At 41.3% G+C, this 18,860-nt stretch overlaps 1 protein-coding gene across 1 annotated transcript in view; it reads left to right on the top strand.

Annotated features, from left to right (window-relative positions):
• SYNPO2 (synaptopodin 2) overlaps positions 1 to 18,860 on the top strand; it is a 353,426-nt gene that overhangs the window by 291,453 nt on the left and 43,113 nt on the right. The window contains exon 4 of the mRNA XM_069743750.1: positions 3,403 to 5,534. Within this exon, the coding sequence (XP_069599851.1) occupies positions 3,403 to 5,534 (2,132 nt within the window). The remainder of the gene's footprint in view (positions 1 to 3,402; positions 5,535 to 18,860) is intronic.

Genomic DNA, 18,860 nt, shown 5'->3' with positions numbered 1-18,860 from the left:
GTTCAGAGAGGAAAAATCCATGTGTGCATACAGGGTAGAACAGCTTTTGTGCAGCTAGCCCAAGAGGAGTGGTGGAACTCCCCAGTCTTGTAGACACAAGAGAACAATTATGGAAACAGGAACACATGGGCTACCTGCACAGAGAACAAGTCTGTAAGAACATGTTCACACACCACCAAGAAACCTGAAGACACAAAAGAGAATGGTAAAACCAAAAACACTCAGTTTGAAAAAATGTTTGCAGTAATCCGCAAGTGCTAGTAAAAGATGTAAATAACAGGGTATTTGGTTGATACGTTTTTTGCAAAAAATGTATACTAAGCTGCTCTACCAATCTTCACGGTATACCCATATCAGAGCAGTCCTAACTAATGTATGCAATCCCTATCTGATGTATTTAAAAACCTGATCATCTGTACATTACCTGTGTGAACAGGGTTCAGAGAGGAAAAATCCATGTGTGCATACAGGGTAGAACAGCTTTTGTGCAGCTAGCCCAAGAGGAGTGGTGGAACTCCCCAGAGAATGAAGCAAAAAGCAAAACATTGATCATTTCACACAAAACTCCAAAAATGGGCCAAACAAAAGCATTGGCACCCTCAGCCTAATAATTGGTTGCACAACCTTTAGCCAAAATAACTGCGACCAACCGCTTCCGGTAACCATCAATGAGTTTTTTGACAATGCTCTGCTGGAATTTTAGACCATTCTTCTTGGGCAAACTGATATTTGAAGGGTGCCTTCTCCAAACTGCCATTTTTAGATCTCTCCACAGGTGTTCTATGGGATTCAGGTCTGGACTCATTGCTGGCCACCTTAGAAGTCTCCAGTGCTTTCTCTCAAACCATTTTCTAGTGCTTTTTGAAGTGTGTTTTGGGTCATTGTCCTGCTGGAAAACCCATGACCTCTGAAGGAGACCCAGCTTTCTCACACTGGGCCCTACATTATGCTGCAAAATTTGTTGGTAGTCTTCAGACTTCATAATGCCATGCACACGGTCAAGCAGTCCAGTGCCAGAGGCAGCAAAGCAACCCCAAAACATCAGGGAACCTCCGCCATGTTTAGCTGAGGGATCGTGTTCTTTTCTTTGAATGCCTCTTTTTTTTTCCTGTAAACTCTATGTTGATGCCTTTGCCCAAAAAGCTCTACTTTTGTCTCATCTGACCAGAGAACATTCTTCCAAAACTTTTTAGGCTTTTTCAGGTAAGTTTTGGCAAACTCCAGCCTGGCTTTTTTATGTCTCGGGTAAGACATGGGGTCTTCCTGGGTCTCCTACCTTTCAGCCCCTTTTCATTCAGATGCCGACGGATAGTACGGGTTGACCCTGTTGTACCCTTGGACTGCAGGGCAGCTTGAACTTGTTTGGATGTTAGTCGAGGTTCTTTATCCAACATCCGCACAATCTTGCGTTGAAATCTCTTGTCAATTTTTCTTTTCCGTCCACATCTAGGGAGGTTAGCCACAGTGCCATGGGCTTTAAACTTCTTGATGATACTGCGCACGGTAGACACAGGAACATTCAGGTCTTTGGAGATGGATTTGTAGCCTTGAGATTGCTCATGCTTCCTCACAATTTGGTTTCTCAAGTCCTGAGACAGTTCTTTGGTCTTCTTTCTTTTCTCCATGCTCAATGTGGTACACACAAGGACACAGGACAGAGGTTGAGTCAACTTTAATCCATGTCAACTGGCTGCAAGTGTGATTTAGTTATTGCCAACACCTGTTAGGTACCACAGGTAAGTTACAGGTGCTGTTAATTACACAAATTAGAGAAGCATCACATGATTTTTCGAACAATGCCAATACTTTTGTCCACCCCCTTTTTTATGTTTGGTGTAGAATTATATCCAATTTGGCTTTAGGACAATTCTTTTAGTGTTTTTTCATTTAAGACAAATTAAATGAAGATAATAATACCAAATAATTTGTGTTTGCAATCATTTTCAGGAAGAAAATGAGTATTATCTGATAGAATTGCAGGGGTGTCAATACTTTTGGCCATGACTGTATATACATATACACAGAGAATATAGAGAGGCACAGCGGCAAACATTTATTTCCATTAGAGTGGAGCAGCGGCAGCAGTCAGCATGTTCAAACGCAGATCCGTTCCTTAACTATGGGTTTCGGCTTTTCCTGTCAACCTCATAGAGAATGAATGTGAAGCTGCCGGGAATCCAACATGTTGCTCCACTTTGTAGCGGGATAATATTTTCTTGCCAGGGAAAAAAAATTCTCGTTCTGCAGATCCTTGAGGGTCCCAGCTTTGGGACACCCACTGATCAGCAAGTTATCACCTATCATTAGGATTTGTGATACCTTGTTTCCAATGGACAACCCCTTTTAACAAATTATTTATCTGTATTATATTTCAGCTTCCTTCTGCTGGCACATATAAATATATATATATATATATATATAAATTTTAATTACCCCATTTCTCCTTTCAAAAGTTGACTTTAAAAAAATAAACATATTTGGTATTGTCATGTCCAAAAAAGTAATATCTAGCAAAATATCAAATTATTTAAACTATATGTTAAATGCCACAATGAAAAAAAAAATAGGATGTCACAAGTATCGCAACACTTCTCCCAAAAATTTAATAAAATGCTATCAAAATGTCATATGTTCCCAAATATGTTATCAATAAAAGAGTCAAGGCACAAAGAACAAGCCTTAACACAGCTACTTCGACAGAATAAAAAAGTTACTAGTCTCAGAAATGGCGAATTATTATATATTTTTTTAATTCAAATTTCAGAATCTTTTTCAATCACTAAAATAGTGGAAAACTGTACAAGCTTGGTATCACCGTCATTGTACTGACATGGATAATCATGCTGCCAAGCAATTTTTAGCACACAATTAATGATGTAAAAACAAAAAGCAAAAAAACAATGTCAAAATTACTTTTTTTCACATTATCACTGCACTTTTAATTTTTTTCACATTTTTCTATTCACTGTATGATAAAATGAATGGTAAATAAAAAGAACTGATCGTCCTATAGAAAACAAGTCCTCACATGGTAGTGTTGATGGAACAATAAAAAAGCTATGACTCTTGGAACAAGGGAGGATAAAACGAGAATGCAAATGCAAAAAAATCCCTGGTTATTAAAGTGTTAAGCTGAATAATGTGCATACTGAGCAAAGAAAAAAAAGCAAATGTTCAAAAATTCATCCTGTTCCATAACAATTGGTCACACAGTATATCTGCCAAGTTTTTCGATGTGCTATATATCAAGAAGTATGACTACCCCAACCTGCCTCTATTTAGATTGCCAATTCTGTATTTCTGAAGTTATGCTTTATGTAAAGATTTGCAACGTAGTATATAACTATTTGTCAAACTATTCCTTTTATTGTTTAATCTCCTTTATTTTATTCTTTAATTTAGGGCTCAGAAGAAGTGAGAGCCTCTCTGAAAAGCAAGTTAAAGAAGCCAAGTCTAAATGTAAAAGTATCGCTCTTCTCCTGACTGCCGCACCAAACCCTAATTCCAAGGGGGTGTTGATGTTTAAAAGTCGCCGGCAAAGGGCAAGAAAATTTACGCTGACAAGCTACGGCACAGGGGAGCTTGAACGATACGAAGACGAAGAAGACAATAACGAGGAAGAAGAAAACAAAGAGAATACTTTTGAGGTCACTTTTTATGGGGCTAGTGAATCAGATCTAGATGAAGATTTCCCAACAGATCCTGAAAACAGTGCACATATTGTAACTTTTGACTGGGACACTGGACTAGTAGAGGTTGAAAAGAAACTAAATTCTATTGAAGCAATGGAGGAACTTCCAGAGACCAAAGGTAAAGGGGTCCTCATGTTTGCAAGGAGGAAGCAGAGGATGGATCAAATAACAGCAGAGCAAGAAGAGATGAGAAAACATAGTATCGAAGAGAAAGTGTCAATCACAGAGAATGCAAATAGCACAATATCATATCAGGCACAGCAACAAAAGCAAACCATTAAGACCCAGAGCTGTGTAAGCAAAAGTTACATAGAGGTTAGCAACAGTCAGCCAAGGGTACAGAATGGGTTTGCTGGAGCAAATGAGACAAACATTTCATTTCAGTCTTCTTCAAACAGAACAGCAAGACCCTTTGGTGGTGGAGCCCCAAATCAAATAGCTCTGGCATTTTCACCTACCAGAAATATAGCAAGCCCTATGTCTGATGTACCTGCACCACCGCCTTACTCTTCAGTCACGCCACCTCCTGAACCAAGATATCAAGTGTCTTCACCAGTGACTGCTAAAGCTCAGTCAGCTATTTGGGCTCCATCTTACCCTACAGAACAAATTGCTTCTAGAGATGAAAGAATTGCAGTTCCAGCAAGCAAGACAGGAATATTAATGGAAGCTAAGCGTAGGAGCACAAAACCTATGTTCACCTTTAAGGAGCAACCAAAAGTAAGCCCAAATCCAGCCCTTCTAACACTTGTTCAGAATAGAGAAAGTAAACGTGGTACAGGCAATGAGTCAGGACCAGAAGAAGATTACCTTAGTCTTGGAGCAGAGGCATGTAATTTTATGCAAGCTCATGGTGGCAAGCAAAAAACACCTCCACCTGTTGCCCCGAAACCATCAGTCAAATCACCAACTACAGTTATGCCAATATCACCAGTATGGATCCCACCATCTGCTGCTGCTGCTGCTCCTGTGCAACAACAGTTTCCAGTCCATAATTCATTTCAAAGCCAAGGTCCTGCAGAAGCCACCGTTGCACATTCAAATTTTCATTATAATCCTCCAAACACTCTTAATTTATCTGCTCCTCCACGAGGTCCACCTAAAGTAACTACAAGTTTGAGCCAAATATCTAAGCCTAAAACACCACCTACTACTCCATCAGGGTCAGCAGGTCCAGCCTATGAGATGCCAGCTTTAAAAGGAAAAGGAGCAGAACTATTTGCCAGGAGACAATCTCGAATGGAAAAATTTGTTGTTGATTCAACCACGGTGCAAGAAAAAGCAGCTCGACCAATCTCTCCAACTCCATCATTACCATGTTCTTGGAAATATTCATCTAATGTCCGAGCTCCACCTCCATTGGCATACAATCCAATCCAATCACCACTTTATCCCCCAGCAGCAAATAAACCTGGATCCAAGTCTGGATCCTCAACTGCGAAGAAAAAGCCAACTAAAACAATGAGCCCTCTTGAAGTAATGAAACACCAGCCATATCAGCTTAACTCTTCATTATTCACATTTCAGCCACCTTCTGCTACCACATCAGAAGCAGAAGTACCTAAGAAAACCACAAAGTCAAATGTTCTCCCACCAGCGAAGCAAGCTCAACATGCAAGGCCTATCAATGCTCCTTACATTAATGCCCAGCCAACACCTGTATATTCTCAGCAAGCTTACAGCACGCAGCCTTCCTTCCAGTCAAGTGTCTTTACTCCTACCAGCGACTCCTACCCTTCAGTGGGCTATGCCATGCAGCCTAGACAAGAATCACCGATAGCAACACTGATTGCTCCTCCGAGGCCGAAATTTTCTGCAAAGAAAGCTGGTGCTACAACCCAGGTGTGGAAACCAGAAGTTGGTGAAGAATAGTATTCAGTTTGGAAATATATTTCCACTTATAGAGGGAAAAATAGTTTGCGGTGGTAATCTGACATTGCCATATGTCCTGGCTATACTTAATACCATAACATTGTATCATCCTTTAAAATGGGTCCAAATCATTTATCACCTTTAAAAAAATAAATTGCACATAGGTTTTCCTATATATGTGTGTACATATATATACAACTTTACTACAGTACTTGTCAGTAATTGACGTCCCAGTTGGATGCATACATTTCTATACTATTAAGTAATCAGGACTGTTGGGTTTGTGCTTCAACAATGAGTGTAGCGACTACTGATCACTACATATATAAAGCGATAAAGCAATACCACTTTCTATTGTCTGTCCAGATCACCCACATTTTTTAACTTATATCTACAAAGATCAGTGATTAAGCTATCACTGATGAGTCTGAGCCCATGGTAGAAATATATTAACAAAATGATGACAATTAGACAAAGTATACTCATAGTTAATTTATTTGGGGATGATGTGTGAGTTTATCATCTATGATTTATTTATTATTAAGATTGTTCATAAAGCATATACTTAAAAATGTACAGTATGTCCTGGAAAGGCTTATGCATGTTTAGGCTCAGGTAGGTATCAGAATCAATTTGTTACTCATCTTAGTCTTAGAAATGGCCTACAATTCTAGTAATGGAGAAATAGAATAATGAATGAATGAAAGTGCAGCTACACATCAGAGTAAGCTCATCCATTATAGCTGAGCGCAGTATGTTTAATATAGGCTAGGGTGGGTGGTTCTGGAAATGTTTTAGTATTTTGCAACATTTGATGGAGGTAACTATTCTAGAATGCTCCTAGGAAGCAGCTTCAGTTTGATAATTTAGTCCAATTTACCGGTGGCCACCCCTGCCAACTCCAAACGTGGATTATTTTATAAATATATAGTACAAGAGTTGAAGAGATCTACTTTTTTACTAGCAGAAACTTTTATAGTTACACATCTATCTGTTTGTTTTCCTTTTTTTAAAACTGTAACCAGTTCCACATATCAAAATGGGTCATTTTGAAATAGATTACTCCTTTGTAGAAAGTGCTAGTTGGTTTATCAGCAGCCATTTAATGCAGTGAGCAGTACTGTGACTTAAGAGACATTGTACACATGTATGCTTATCTTAAGGAAAGTCATTTTTTCCATTCATTACTTGTTCTTCACTTTATTGTGAAGTTTGTTTCAGTCACTTCTTACAAATTTTATGTTTCCAAAAGCCATTTTTCTATCACATAAAAATTAGAATGCAACCCCTCCAAAAAAGACCATGATACTATTATTATTATTCATATTGTAAAGCCTTACAATAACTTATTTCTATATTTAACGGCACTTAAATATCATGCACAATATCATGCACAGACGTTTAGATGTCAAAATCATGAAGATTTGCAACCTTTCACCTATATTTGTCATCAGTTGTGAAGTACAATTAAGACTAGTATATAATGTATTTCATTTCTACAGTTTTAGAGCTTATTAGGGTAGTAAATTGATAAGTAGACCCTTGATAAGTAGGCTCTAGTTCACACTATCACATCCACCGATCTGGGATTTAAAGGGCATGTAGGATCAAGCACTAATTAAAATCAGCTAAGGCTGATGGGAGGAGTGCTCAGGCAAATATTGCGGAAGTCTCCTCCAATAGTATAGAAAAAAAATTGACCATCACCTGTGAACAGAAAAAGGCACTAGACACCCGCAGTAGTGCGCTGCACCGCACATCTGAACACCCCCTCATCCCAGCCTGCAGCCGGTAAGGTATATAATAATAATCTCTTTATTTATATAGCGCTAACATATTCCGCAGCGCTTTACAGTTTGCACACATTATCATCGCTGTCCCCGATGGGGCTCACAATCTAAATTCCCTATCTTTGGAGTGTGGGAGGAAACCAGAGTGCCCAGAGGAAACCCACGCAAACACGAGGAGAACATACAAACTCCTTGCAGATGATGTCCTTGGTGGGATTTGAACCCAGGACTCAAGCACTGCAAGGCTGCAGTGCTAACCACTGAGCCACCGTGCTGCCCATCTTTTTCCACATTATAAGACAAACTCCCATTTTCCCCTCAAATTTGGGGGAAAAAAGTGTGTCTTATAAACCGAAAAATACGGTCTATAGACAGGATGATGCCAATATTAAGCCTAAGACTATGGTAGCTAATGGCATCACATGCATGGTACGGATGCTCGTGGAGCCTATATGTGGAAAAGACACCTTTTTATGCACAATAACTGATATTAGCCCCCATAATTGTGATTTTTAGACATCTTTGACAAATGATAAACCAAAGACTTCAAGGTCAACAGGACACTTTGCTGCTTTCATATATTTTATCTGATCATTGTTTCTTGTTATTGTTTCACTTTACTTTTTGTTGGTTATATCACACTATTAAATTAGAAATGGCCCAAGTAAGACGGCTGGAACCCTAATGAGTATCTCTTGACCATGCACATTAAAGGAAAGTTGTTAAAAGTCAGGACCGGCTGAGTAACGTGTAGGAGCAGTCGTTGGGCTGCGCACTCTACACCTGCTACAGTTATTGAGATAGAGTGCGAATGTTTGGACATTTTATTTCCCTTTGTCTAATGTGAAGGAGGGTCTCCTGACTGTCCCCCAATTGCCGATATCAGGGGTATAAAATTGGGCTTATTTCCCTTTCCCCGTTGAAATAATGCACACTTGGCCGACAGCTATTTATATTGTATGTGCACTTTACGATTAGTGAGATAAGAAGACACAATTCCTGAAAACACTTTTTCATGTCCGTATGTGATCCTAGATAGATAAGTAACAGTCAGTTATATACTGTATAAATCAGTAATGTAAGAAATACATTTTTGCTTCCCTCTGTCCATTGGTTGCGTCTTCCATCTCATAGTTTTTCAAGTTCATTTGGTAATTTGTTATATTGGTGAACAAGCCTATATTAACACCCTTAGTATCTATTCATATCCATATCACATGTACAGCTGCTTCCAGTAAGCAGCAGGGCCCACTTCTCAGCCACTTAAGAAGAAGCTAAGTAATCAACAGTACAGGAGCCCTGTAATATCTCTGGTATTCACCAACTGTACTATGTCAACCTTTTGCGACTGTAGCCTTCATATGAGCGGAGATGTCTGCCTTCTGTACAATTCCAGTAGAGACTGTGAGTGAACATCCGCTTTTGGAGCCATGTTCAAGTTCGAGAGGAGATTGTATTTCATGGCATACTAATTATCAAAAGTATGTGTGTTCCATTTAGAGATACATATGTAAGTGCTGGCTTTCAAGTAATTGGAAATCATATCCTCTGGTGTGAAATCCAAGTTGGAAAAATACCTTTATTGATTAAGTTTCTGAATAGTATCATTGGTATTATGGTACTATTCGGAGGCTTAACTTGAAGATCCAAAAGACAAAAAGAACGTTCCAGCTCCTGTATTAAAGCTTCTATTTAGAACGCCGGATAGAGTTCAAAATGCATAGCTCTGTTTCTTCCCACCATGCTGTTTTGGGAATTAATTTTAAAAATACTTCAATAAAGTAGAATTTTATCCAGGAGCTGGGGCGGTCTTTTATACATTTGGCATTTCCCCACACTTGGTCAGATCGTGGTTCAGGGCACACTGGATCGAAATACATTGGTGAGCTGGCAATTTTTCTCCTTTTTTTGTAACTTGAAGTTGCTATGGCGTATGAGACTCCTTTGCAAAATCTGCCATGCCCAATTTAAAATGTTGGTGCATATATATGTGGTAGAATCAGACTCCAGCACAACTACTTCATGTTCTCCACCAAATAACTACATCCCAGTGCTATTTTTGTTTCAGAACTTTGAAAAAGAATAATATCTGAATGTATCAAAGAACCTCTTTGTCCCCACCAGAAAATATCCCTGATTACATCCCTGTATTTACTAAAGGAACATTCTGATTCATTTTCCTTCTTCATATTTTCATATTTCCATTGTTGATTTGCTGTACTTTTCACACCAGCATTAAAACTCTTCTTGTCTTCTTCTGTCTGCTGCATCTTCTTTTATTGCATACCTATTTAGAGTAGCCATTCAAAAATAGTAGTAGTACACAATGCAAAGGGCTTTTCTGAGATTTATAAAGAGTCTTCTATATTCCTAAAATAGTAGAACAATCAATTTTGAAACATACTCAGATATTCTCCTGTGCCTGCCACCATTAGTGATCACTATAGTACTCCTCTATTTAGTATTTTCAATCCAGGAGCCATTGCTAGTGACAAAATCTCAGAAAATACCTTTTAATTCACCAACTGACAAATGCACAATTTACCTTGTAATTTAGCATCATATGTATATACAGTACAGACCAAAAGTTTGGACACACCTTCTCATTTAAAGATTTTTTTGTATTTTCATGACTATGAAAATTGTGCATTCACACTGAAGGCATCAAAACTATGAATTAACACATGTGGAATTATATACTTAATAAAAAAAGTGTGAAACAACTGAAATTATGTCTTATATTCTATGTTCTTCAAAGTAGCCACCTTTTGCTTTGATGACTGCTTTGCACACTCTTGGTATTCTCTTGATGAGCTTCAAGAGGTAGTCACCAGGAATGGTTTTCACATCACAGGTGTGCCCTGTCAGGTTTAATAAGTGGGATTTCTTGAATTATAAATGGGGAAGGGACCAATAGTTGTGTTGTGCAGAAGTCTGGTGGATACACAGCTGATAGTCCTACTGAACAGACTGTTAGAATTTGTATTATGGCAAGAAAAAAGCAGCTAAGTAAAGAAAAAACGAGTGGCCATCATTACTTTAAGAAATGAAGGTCAGTCAGTCCGAAAAATTGGGAAAACTTTGAAAGTGTCCCCAAGTGCAGTGGCAAAAACCATCAAGCGCTACAAAGAAACTGACTCACATGAGGAACGCCCCAGGAAAGGAAGACCAAGAGTCACCTCTGTTTATCCGAGTCACCAACCTCAGAAATCGCAGGTTAACAGCAGCTCAGATTAGAGACCAGGTCAATTCCACACAGAGTTCTAGCAGCAGACACATCTCTACAACAACTGTTAAGAGGAGACTTTGTGCAGCAGACCTTCATGGTAAAATAGCTGCTAGGAAACCACTGCTAAGGACAGGCAACAAGGAGAAGAGACTTGTTTGGGCTAAAGAACATAAGGAATATACATTAGACCAGTGGAAATCTGTGCTTTGGTCTGATGAGTCCAAATTTGAGATCTTTGATTCCAACCATCGTGTCTTTGTGCGACACAGAAAAGGTGAACGGATGGACGCTACATGCCTGGTTCCCATCGTGAAGCATGGAGGAGGAGGTGTGATGGTGTGGGGGTGCTTTGCTGGTGACACTGTTGGGGATTTATTCAAAATTAAAGGTATACTGAACCAGCATGGCTACATAGCATCTTGCAGCGGCATGCTATTCCATCCGGTTTGCGTTTAGTTGGATCATCATTTATTTTTCAACAGGACAATGACCCCAAACACACCTCTAGGCTGTGTAAGGGCAGATGGCCTAGCCTCCCCAATCATCAGACCTGAACCCAATCGAGATGAATTGGGGTGAAGGCAAAAGGGCCAACAAGTGCTAAGCATCTCAGGGAACTCCTTCAAGATTGTTGGAAGACCATTCCCGGTGACTACCTCTTGAAGCTCATCAAGAGAATGCCAAGAGTGTGCAAAGTAGCCATCAAAGCAAAAGGTGGCTACTTTGAAGAACCTAGAATATAAGACATAATTTCAGTTGTTTCACACTTTTTTGTTAAGTATATAATGCCACATGTGTTAATTCATAGTTTTGATGCCTTCAGTGTGAATGTACAATTTTCATAGTCATGAAAATACAGAAAAATCTTTAAATGAGAAGGTGTGTCCAAACTTTTGGTCTGTACTGTAAAAGATATGATATGAGTGAGTACACAATAAATTCTAGCTCCTAACACAGGAACGGACACTGACAGCTTATGGCCGTTGTTCAAGAAATGTGTCTGTGCCCCCCTCCATTTATGGTGACTAGATACACTGTATAATGTATATATCACAGTCTCCTCACTTTTGTACAACACAGTCACTTACATATCAGATTCATGCTATTTTTATTATTTATAGCGCTCTGTCTTTATTTCATAGTGTCCTCTCTTGTCTAATATATAAAGCTGAATGTGTGTGTGTGTATGTATGTATGTCCGGGATTGGCATCTGCACCGTCGCAGCTACAGCCACAAAATTTTGCACAGTCACACGTCTGGACCCCAAGAGCGTCATAGGCTATGTTGTGAGGCGAAATTTTAACCCCGCGCGTTCCAATTCACCAAACAATTTTGCCCCTATCTACATAATGGGAAAAAAGTGAAAGGAAAAGTGTTGGAGGCGTCGTAGCTACAGCCACAAAATTTTGCACAGTCACACGTCTGGACCCCGAGAGCATCATAGGCTATGTTGTGAGGTGAAATTTTAACCCCGCGCTTTCCAATTCACCAAACAATTTTGCCCCTATCTACATAATGGGAAAAAATGAAAGGAAAAGTGTAGGAGGTAAATTGACAGCTGCCAGATGTGAACAAGGGGGACTTAAAGAATGAGAGCGATGGCGCCAAAGAGTATATACCTTACAGTTGCTAAGGTGGGGCCCTGACATGGGATACTCACCACACACGGGGATATGAACACACACACAATATGCGCCACACACTACCACGTGCTTGAACACATATTACCCTCAGCACACATTTCACCACAAATACACCAACCTCGCCACATAAAAGTCGAAACACAAAAGTCGCCGCTCAAAACTCGCCACGCGCACAACTCGCCACATGCAAAAACTAGGCTCTTGCAAAACTCGCCACAAGTGCAAAACTCACCTCATGGAAAACTCGCCACACGCAAAACTTGCACACGCGGAAAAATTGCCACATGCACAAAAGTTGCAACACATGCAAAAGTTGCCTCACACAAAACTTGCACATACTCAAAAGGCACCACACATAAAACTCGCCACGCCAAAACTCGCCATGCGCAAAACTTGCTGCACACAACTTGCTACACTAACCTGTCACTTGCAACTCGACACACAAAAAGTTGCTACATGCATGTTGCCACACAAAACTCATCTCACAAAAGTGGCTACATGCATGTCGCCACACGCAACTCAACACACTCAACTTGACACATGAAACTCGCCCTAAAACACACACAAGTCTGGTATTATCCTTCAAAAATAAAAATCTGATTAATAAGCAGACAAGCTACAACAAATGTACCATATAGTAAATACGGCAGCTGTCAGTCACATGACCTGTCTATTATGTGTATGTGTGAGCTAATATATACTGCCAGGGGGAGGGCTTCCTGTTGGCTGGGGATTTATCAGGCTGCCAATTTAGCTTACAAATACTGAGGTAAAAATACTGAGCAAATAACGTGTGAACAAGGTCTAATACAGGAGGAGATGATACACAGGTATATACTATATACAGGGGAGATGACACACAGATATATACTATATACAGGAGAGATGACACACAGGTATATACTATATAGAGGAGGAGATGACATACAGGTACATATATATACAGGAGGAGATGACATACAGGTATATACTATATACAGGAGGAGATGACACACAGGTATATACTATATACAGGAGCAGATGACCTACAGGTATATACTATATACAGGAGGAGATGACACACAGATATATACTATATACAGGGGAGATGACACACAGGTATATACTATATACAGGAGGAGATGACATACAGGTATATACTATATATAGAAGGAGATGACATTCAGGTATATACTATATATAGGGGAGATGACACACAGCAGGTATATACTATATACAGGGGAGATGACATACAGGTATATACTATATACAGGAGATGACATACAGATGTATACTATATATAAGGGAGATGACAAACATGTATATACTGAGGTGATGAGGTGAAAATGAGAGTTGTGAGGTGAAAATGAAAAGGTGAGTGCAAAATGAGAGGAGTGAGGAAAAATAGTGGAGTGATCAGAAAATGACAGATGTGAGGTTGAAATGAAAAGTGTTGGGGGGGAATGAGAGGAGTGAGGGAGAAAATGAGAGGTGTGAGGGAGAAAATGAGAGATGTGAGGGGGAAAATGAAAGATGTGATTGGGAAAATGAGAGGCGTAATGGGAAAATAAGAGAAGTGAGGTGCTTGTTGTGAATTCTGTGGCAGTGTTCACTCCTGTGGAGAAAAGTGGTACTGCAGCTTCTGAGTTTCCTCCCTTAGGTGATCTGGTGAGGTCGTTAGCTGCTTCTCTACTTAACTCCACCTGATGCTTTGATCCATGCTTCCTGTCAATGTTCCAGTGTTGGACTTGTGTTTCTCTGGATCATTCCTGTGGCCTGCTGCTCTGCATAGCTAAGTGCTTCTTTGCTATTTGTTGCTATTTTTTCTGTCCAGCTTGTCTATTTGTTTTGCTGGAAGCTCTGGGACGCAAAGGATGTACCTCCGTGCCGTTAGTTCGGTACGGAGGGTCTTTTTGCCCCCTTTGCGTGGTTTTCTTTAGGGTTTTGTGTAGACCGCAAAGTTATCTTTCCTATCCTTGTTCTGTCTAGAATATCGGGCCTCACTTTGCTGAATCTATTTCATCCCTACGTTTGTCTTTTCATCTTACTCACAGTCATTATATGTGGGGGGCTGCCTTTTCCTTTGGGGTATTTCTCTGAGGCAAGGTAGGCTTATTTTTCTATCTTCAGGCTAGTTAGTTTCTCAGGCTGTGCCGAGTTGCATAGGGAGCTTTAGGCGCAATCCACAGCTGCCTCTAGTTGTGTTTGGAGAGGATCAGGAATTGCGGTCTACAGAGTTTCCACGTCTCAGAGCTCGTTCTATTATTTTGGGTTATTGTCAGATCATTGTATGTGCTCTGATCGCTATGTACATTGTGTTACTGAATTGCCTAGCATAACAGTACAGGAAGCCAAAAGTACTAATGATTCTCAATAGAGGGAAAAAAGAAGTTCTGAGACCATTTTTTTTCCTTTGCACTGTGATTTGTCTTTTTTTTCCCCTAGACATTTGGGTGGTTCAGGACACAGGTGTTACAATGGACATTAAAGGTCTGTCTTCATGTGTAGATCAGCTCACGGCAAGAGTTCAAGATATACAAAATTTTGTGGTTCAGAATTCTTTGTTAGAACCGAGAATTCCTATTCCAGATTTGTTTTTTGGAGATAGAACTAAATTTCTGAGTTTCAAGAATAATTGTAAACTGTTTCTGGCTTTGAAACCTCGTTCCTCTGGTGACCCAGCGCAACAGGTTAGGATCGTCATTTCTTTTTTGCGTGGCGACTGGGCATTTTCTCTTGCGTCAGGAGATCCTGCATTGAGTGATATCGATGCGTTTTTCCTGGCGCTTGGATTGCTGTACGATGAGCCTAATTCAGTAGATCAGGCAGAAAAAAATTTGCTGGCTCTTTGTCAGGCTCAGGATGAGATAGAGCTATATTGCCAGAAATTTAGAAAATGGTCCGTGCTCACTCAATGGAATGAATCTGCGCTTGCAGCCATTTTCAGAAAGGGTCTCTCTGAAGCCATTAAGGATGTCATGGTGGGATTTCCTATGCCCGCTGGTTTGAATGAGTCTATGTCTTTGGCCATTCAGATCGGTCGACGCTTGCGTGAGCGTAAATCTGTGTACCATTTGGCGGGATTACCTGAGATTAAACCTGAGCCTATGCAGGACTATGACCAGAGTTGAACGGCAAGAACACAGACATCTGAATGGGCTGTGTTTCTACTGTGGTGATTCCACTCATGCTATCTCTGATTGTCCTAAGCGCACTAAGCGGTTCGCTAGGTCTGCTACCATTGGTACTGTACAGTCAAAATTTCTTCTGTCCGTTACCTTGAAATGCTCCTTGTCGTCGTATTCTGTCATGGCGTTTGTGGATTCAGGCGCTGCCCTGAATTTGATGGACTTGGATTATGCTAAACGTTGTGGGTTTTTATTGGAGCCCTTGCAGTGTCCTATTCCATTGAGAGGAATTGATGCTACACCTTTGGCCAAGAATAAGCCTCAATACTGGACCCAGCTGACCATGTGCATGGCTCCTGCACATCAGGAGGTTATTCGCTTTCTGGTGTTGCATAATCTGCATGATGTGGTCGTGTTGGGGTTGCCATGGCTACAAGCCCATAATCCAGTATTGGATTGGAATTCCATGTTGGTGTCCAGCTGGGGTTGTCAGGGGGTACATGGTGATGTTCCATTTCTGTCAATTTCATCATCCACCCCTTCTGAGGTTCCAGAGTTCTTGTCTGATTACCGGGATGTATTTGATGAGCCCAAGTCCGATGCCCTGCCTCCGCATAGGGATTGTGATTGTGCTATCAATTTGATTCCTGGTAGTAAATTCCCAAAAGGTCGACTGTTTAATTTATCCGTGCCTGAGCACACCGCTATGCGCAGTTATGTGAAGGAATCCCTGGAGAAGGGGCATATTCGCCCGTCGTCGTCGCCATTGGGAGCAGGGTTCTTTTTTGTGGCCAAGAAGGATGGTTCGCTGAGACCGTGTATAGATTACCGCCTTCTTAATAAGATCACTGTTAAATTTCAGTACCCCTTGCCATTGTTATCTGATTTGTTTGCTCGGATTAAGGGGGCTAGTTGGTTCACTAAGATAGATCTTCGTGGTGCGTATAATCTGGTGAGAATCAGGCAAGGCGATGAATGGAAAACTGCATTTAATACGCCCGAGGGTCATTTTGAGTATCTAGTGATGCCGTTCGGACTTGCCAATGCTCCATCAGTGTTTCAATCCTTTATGCATGACATCTTCCGTGAGTACCTGATAAATTCCTGATTGTGTACTTGGATGACATTTTGATCTTCTCGGATGATTGGGAGTCTCATGTGAAGCAGGTCAGAACGGTTTTTCAGGTCCTGCGTGCTAATTCTTTGTTTGTGAAGGGATCAAAGTGTCTCTTTGGTGTGCAGAAGGTTTCATTTTTGGGGTTCATCTTTTCCCCTTCTACTATCGAGATGGATCCGGTTAAGGTCCAAGCCATCCATGATTGGACTCAGCCGACATCTCTGAAAAGTCTGCAAAAGTTCCTGGGCTTTGCTAATTTTTATCGTCGCTTCATCTGCAATTTTTCTAGTGTTGCCAAACCATTGACCGATTTGACCAAGAAGGGTGCTGATTTGGTCAATTGGTCTTCTGCTGCTGTGGAAGCTTTTCAATTGTTGAAGCGTCGTTTTTCTTCTGCCCCTGTGTTGTGTCAACCAGATGTTTCTCTTCCGTTCCAGGTCGAGGTTGATGCTTCTGAGATTGGAGCAGGGGCTGTTTTGTCAGAGAGGTTCTGGTTGCTCAGTGATGAAACCATGCGCTTTCTTTTCCAGGAAGTTTTCGCCTGCTGAGCGAAATTATGATGTGGGCAACAGAGAGTTGCTGGCCATGAAGTGGGCATTCGAGGAGTGGCGTCATTGGCTTGAAGGAGCTAAGCATCGCGTGGTGGTATTGACTGATCACAAGAACTTGACTTATCTCGAGTCTGCCAAGCGCTTGAATCCTAGACAAGCTCGTTGGTCGTTATTTTTTGCCCGTTTTGACTTTGTGATTTCGTACCTTCCGGGCTCTAAAAATGTGAAGGCGGATGCTCTGTCTAGGAGTTTTGTGCCCGACTCTCCGGGTTTGTCTGAGCCGGCGGGTATCCTCAAGGAAGGAGTAATTGTGTCTGCCATCTCTCCTGATTTGCGGCGGGTGCTGCAAAAATTTCAGGCTAATAAACCTGATCGCTGCCCAGCGGAGAAACTGTTTGTCCCTGATAGGTGGACGAATAGAGTTATCTCTGAACTTCATTGTTCGGTGTTGGCTGGTCATCCTGGAATCTTTGGTACCAGAGAGTTAGTGGCTAGATCCTTTTGGTGGCCCTCTCTGTCGCGGGATGTGCGTACTTTTGTGCAGTCCTGTGGGATTTGTGCTCGGGCTAAGCCCTGCTGTTCTCGTGCCAGTGGGTTGCTTTTGCCCTTGCCGTCCCGAAGAGGCCTTGGACACATATCTCTATGGATTTTATTTCTGACCTTCCCGTTTCTCAAAGGATGTCAGTCATTTGGGTGATCTGTGATCGCTTTTCTAAGATGGTCCATCTGGTACCCTTGTCTAAATTGCCTTCCTCTTCTGATTTGGTGCCTTTATTCTTCCAGCATGTGGTTCGTTTGCATGGCATTCCAGAGAATATTGTTTCTGACAGAGGTTCCCAGTTTGTTTCGAGGTTTTGGCGAGCCTTTTGTGGTAGGATGGGCATTGACTTGTCTTTTTCCTCGGCTTTCCATCCTCAGACTAATGGCCAGACCGAACGAACCAATCAGACCTTGGAAACATATCTGAGATGCTTTGTTTCTGCTGATCAGGATGACTGGGTGTCCTTTTTGCCTTTGGCTGAGTTCGCCCTTAATAATCGGGCCAGCTCGGCTACCTTGGTTTCGCCGTTTTTCTGCAATTCTGGGTTCCATCCTCGTTTCTCTTCAGGACAGGTTGAGTCTTCGGACTGTCCTGGTGTGGATACTGTGGTGGACAAGTTGCAGCAGATTTGGACTCAGGTAGTGGACAATTTGACCTTGTCCCAGGAGAAGGCTCAACTTTTCGCTAATCGCAGACGCCGGGTGGGTCCCCGACTTCGTGTTGGGGATCTGGTTTGGTTATCTTCTCGTCATATTCCTATGAAGGTTTCCTCTCCTAAGTTTAAACCTCGTTTTATTGGTCCGTATAGGATTTCTGAGGTTCTTAATCCTGTGTCTTTTCGTCTGACCCTTCCAGATTCTTTTTCCATACATAACGTATTCCATAAGTCATTGTTGCGGAGATACGTGGCACCTATGGTCCCATCTGTTGAGCCTCCTGCCCCGGTTTTGGTGGAGGGGGAATTGGAGTATATTGTGGAGAAGATTTTGGATTCTCGTGTTTCAAGACGGAAACTCCAGTATCTGGTTAAATGGAAGGGTTATGCTCAGGAAGATAATTCCTGGGTTTTTGCCTCTGATGTCCATGCTCCTGATCTTGTTCGTGCCTTTCATGTGGCTCATCCTGGTCGGCCTGGGGGCTCTGGTGAGGGTTCGGTGACCCCTCCTCAAGGGGGGGTACTGTTGTGAATTCAGTGGCAGAGTTCACTCCTGTGGAGAAAAGTGGTACTGCAGCTTCTGAGTTTCCTCCCTCAGGTGATCTGGTGAGGCCGTTAGCTGCTTCTCTACTTAACTCCACCTGATGCTTTGATCCATGCTT

Source organism: Ranitomeya imitator, chromosome 1 (assembly GCF_032444005.1).
Source record: "Ranitomeya imitator isolate aRanImi1 chromosome 1, aRanImi1.pri, whole genome shotgun sequence".
In the NCBI taxonomy this organism is placed as follows: domain Eukaryota; kingdom Metazoa; phylum Chordata; class Amphibia; order Anura; family Dendrobatidae; genus Ranitomeya; species Ranitomeya imitator.
The sequence above is the reverse complement of the archived record's forward strand: the minus strand, read 5'-3'. Positions and strand labels throughout refer to the sequence as shown.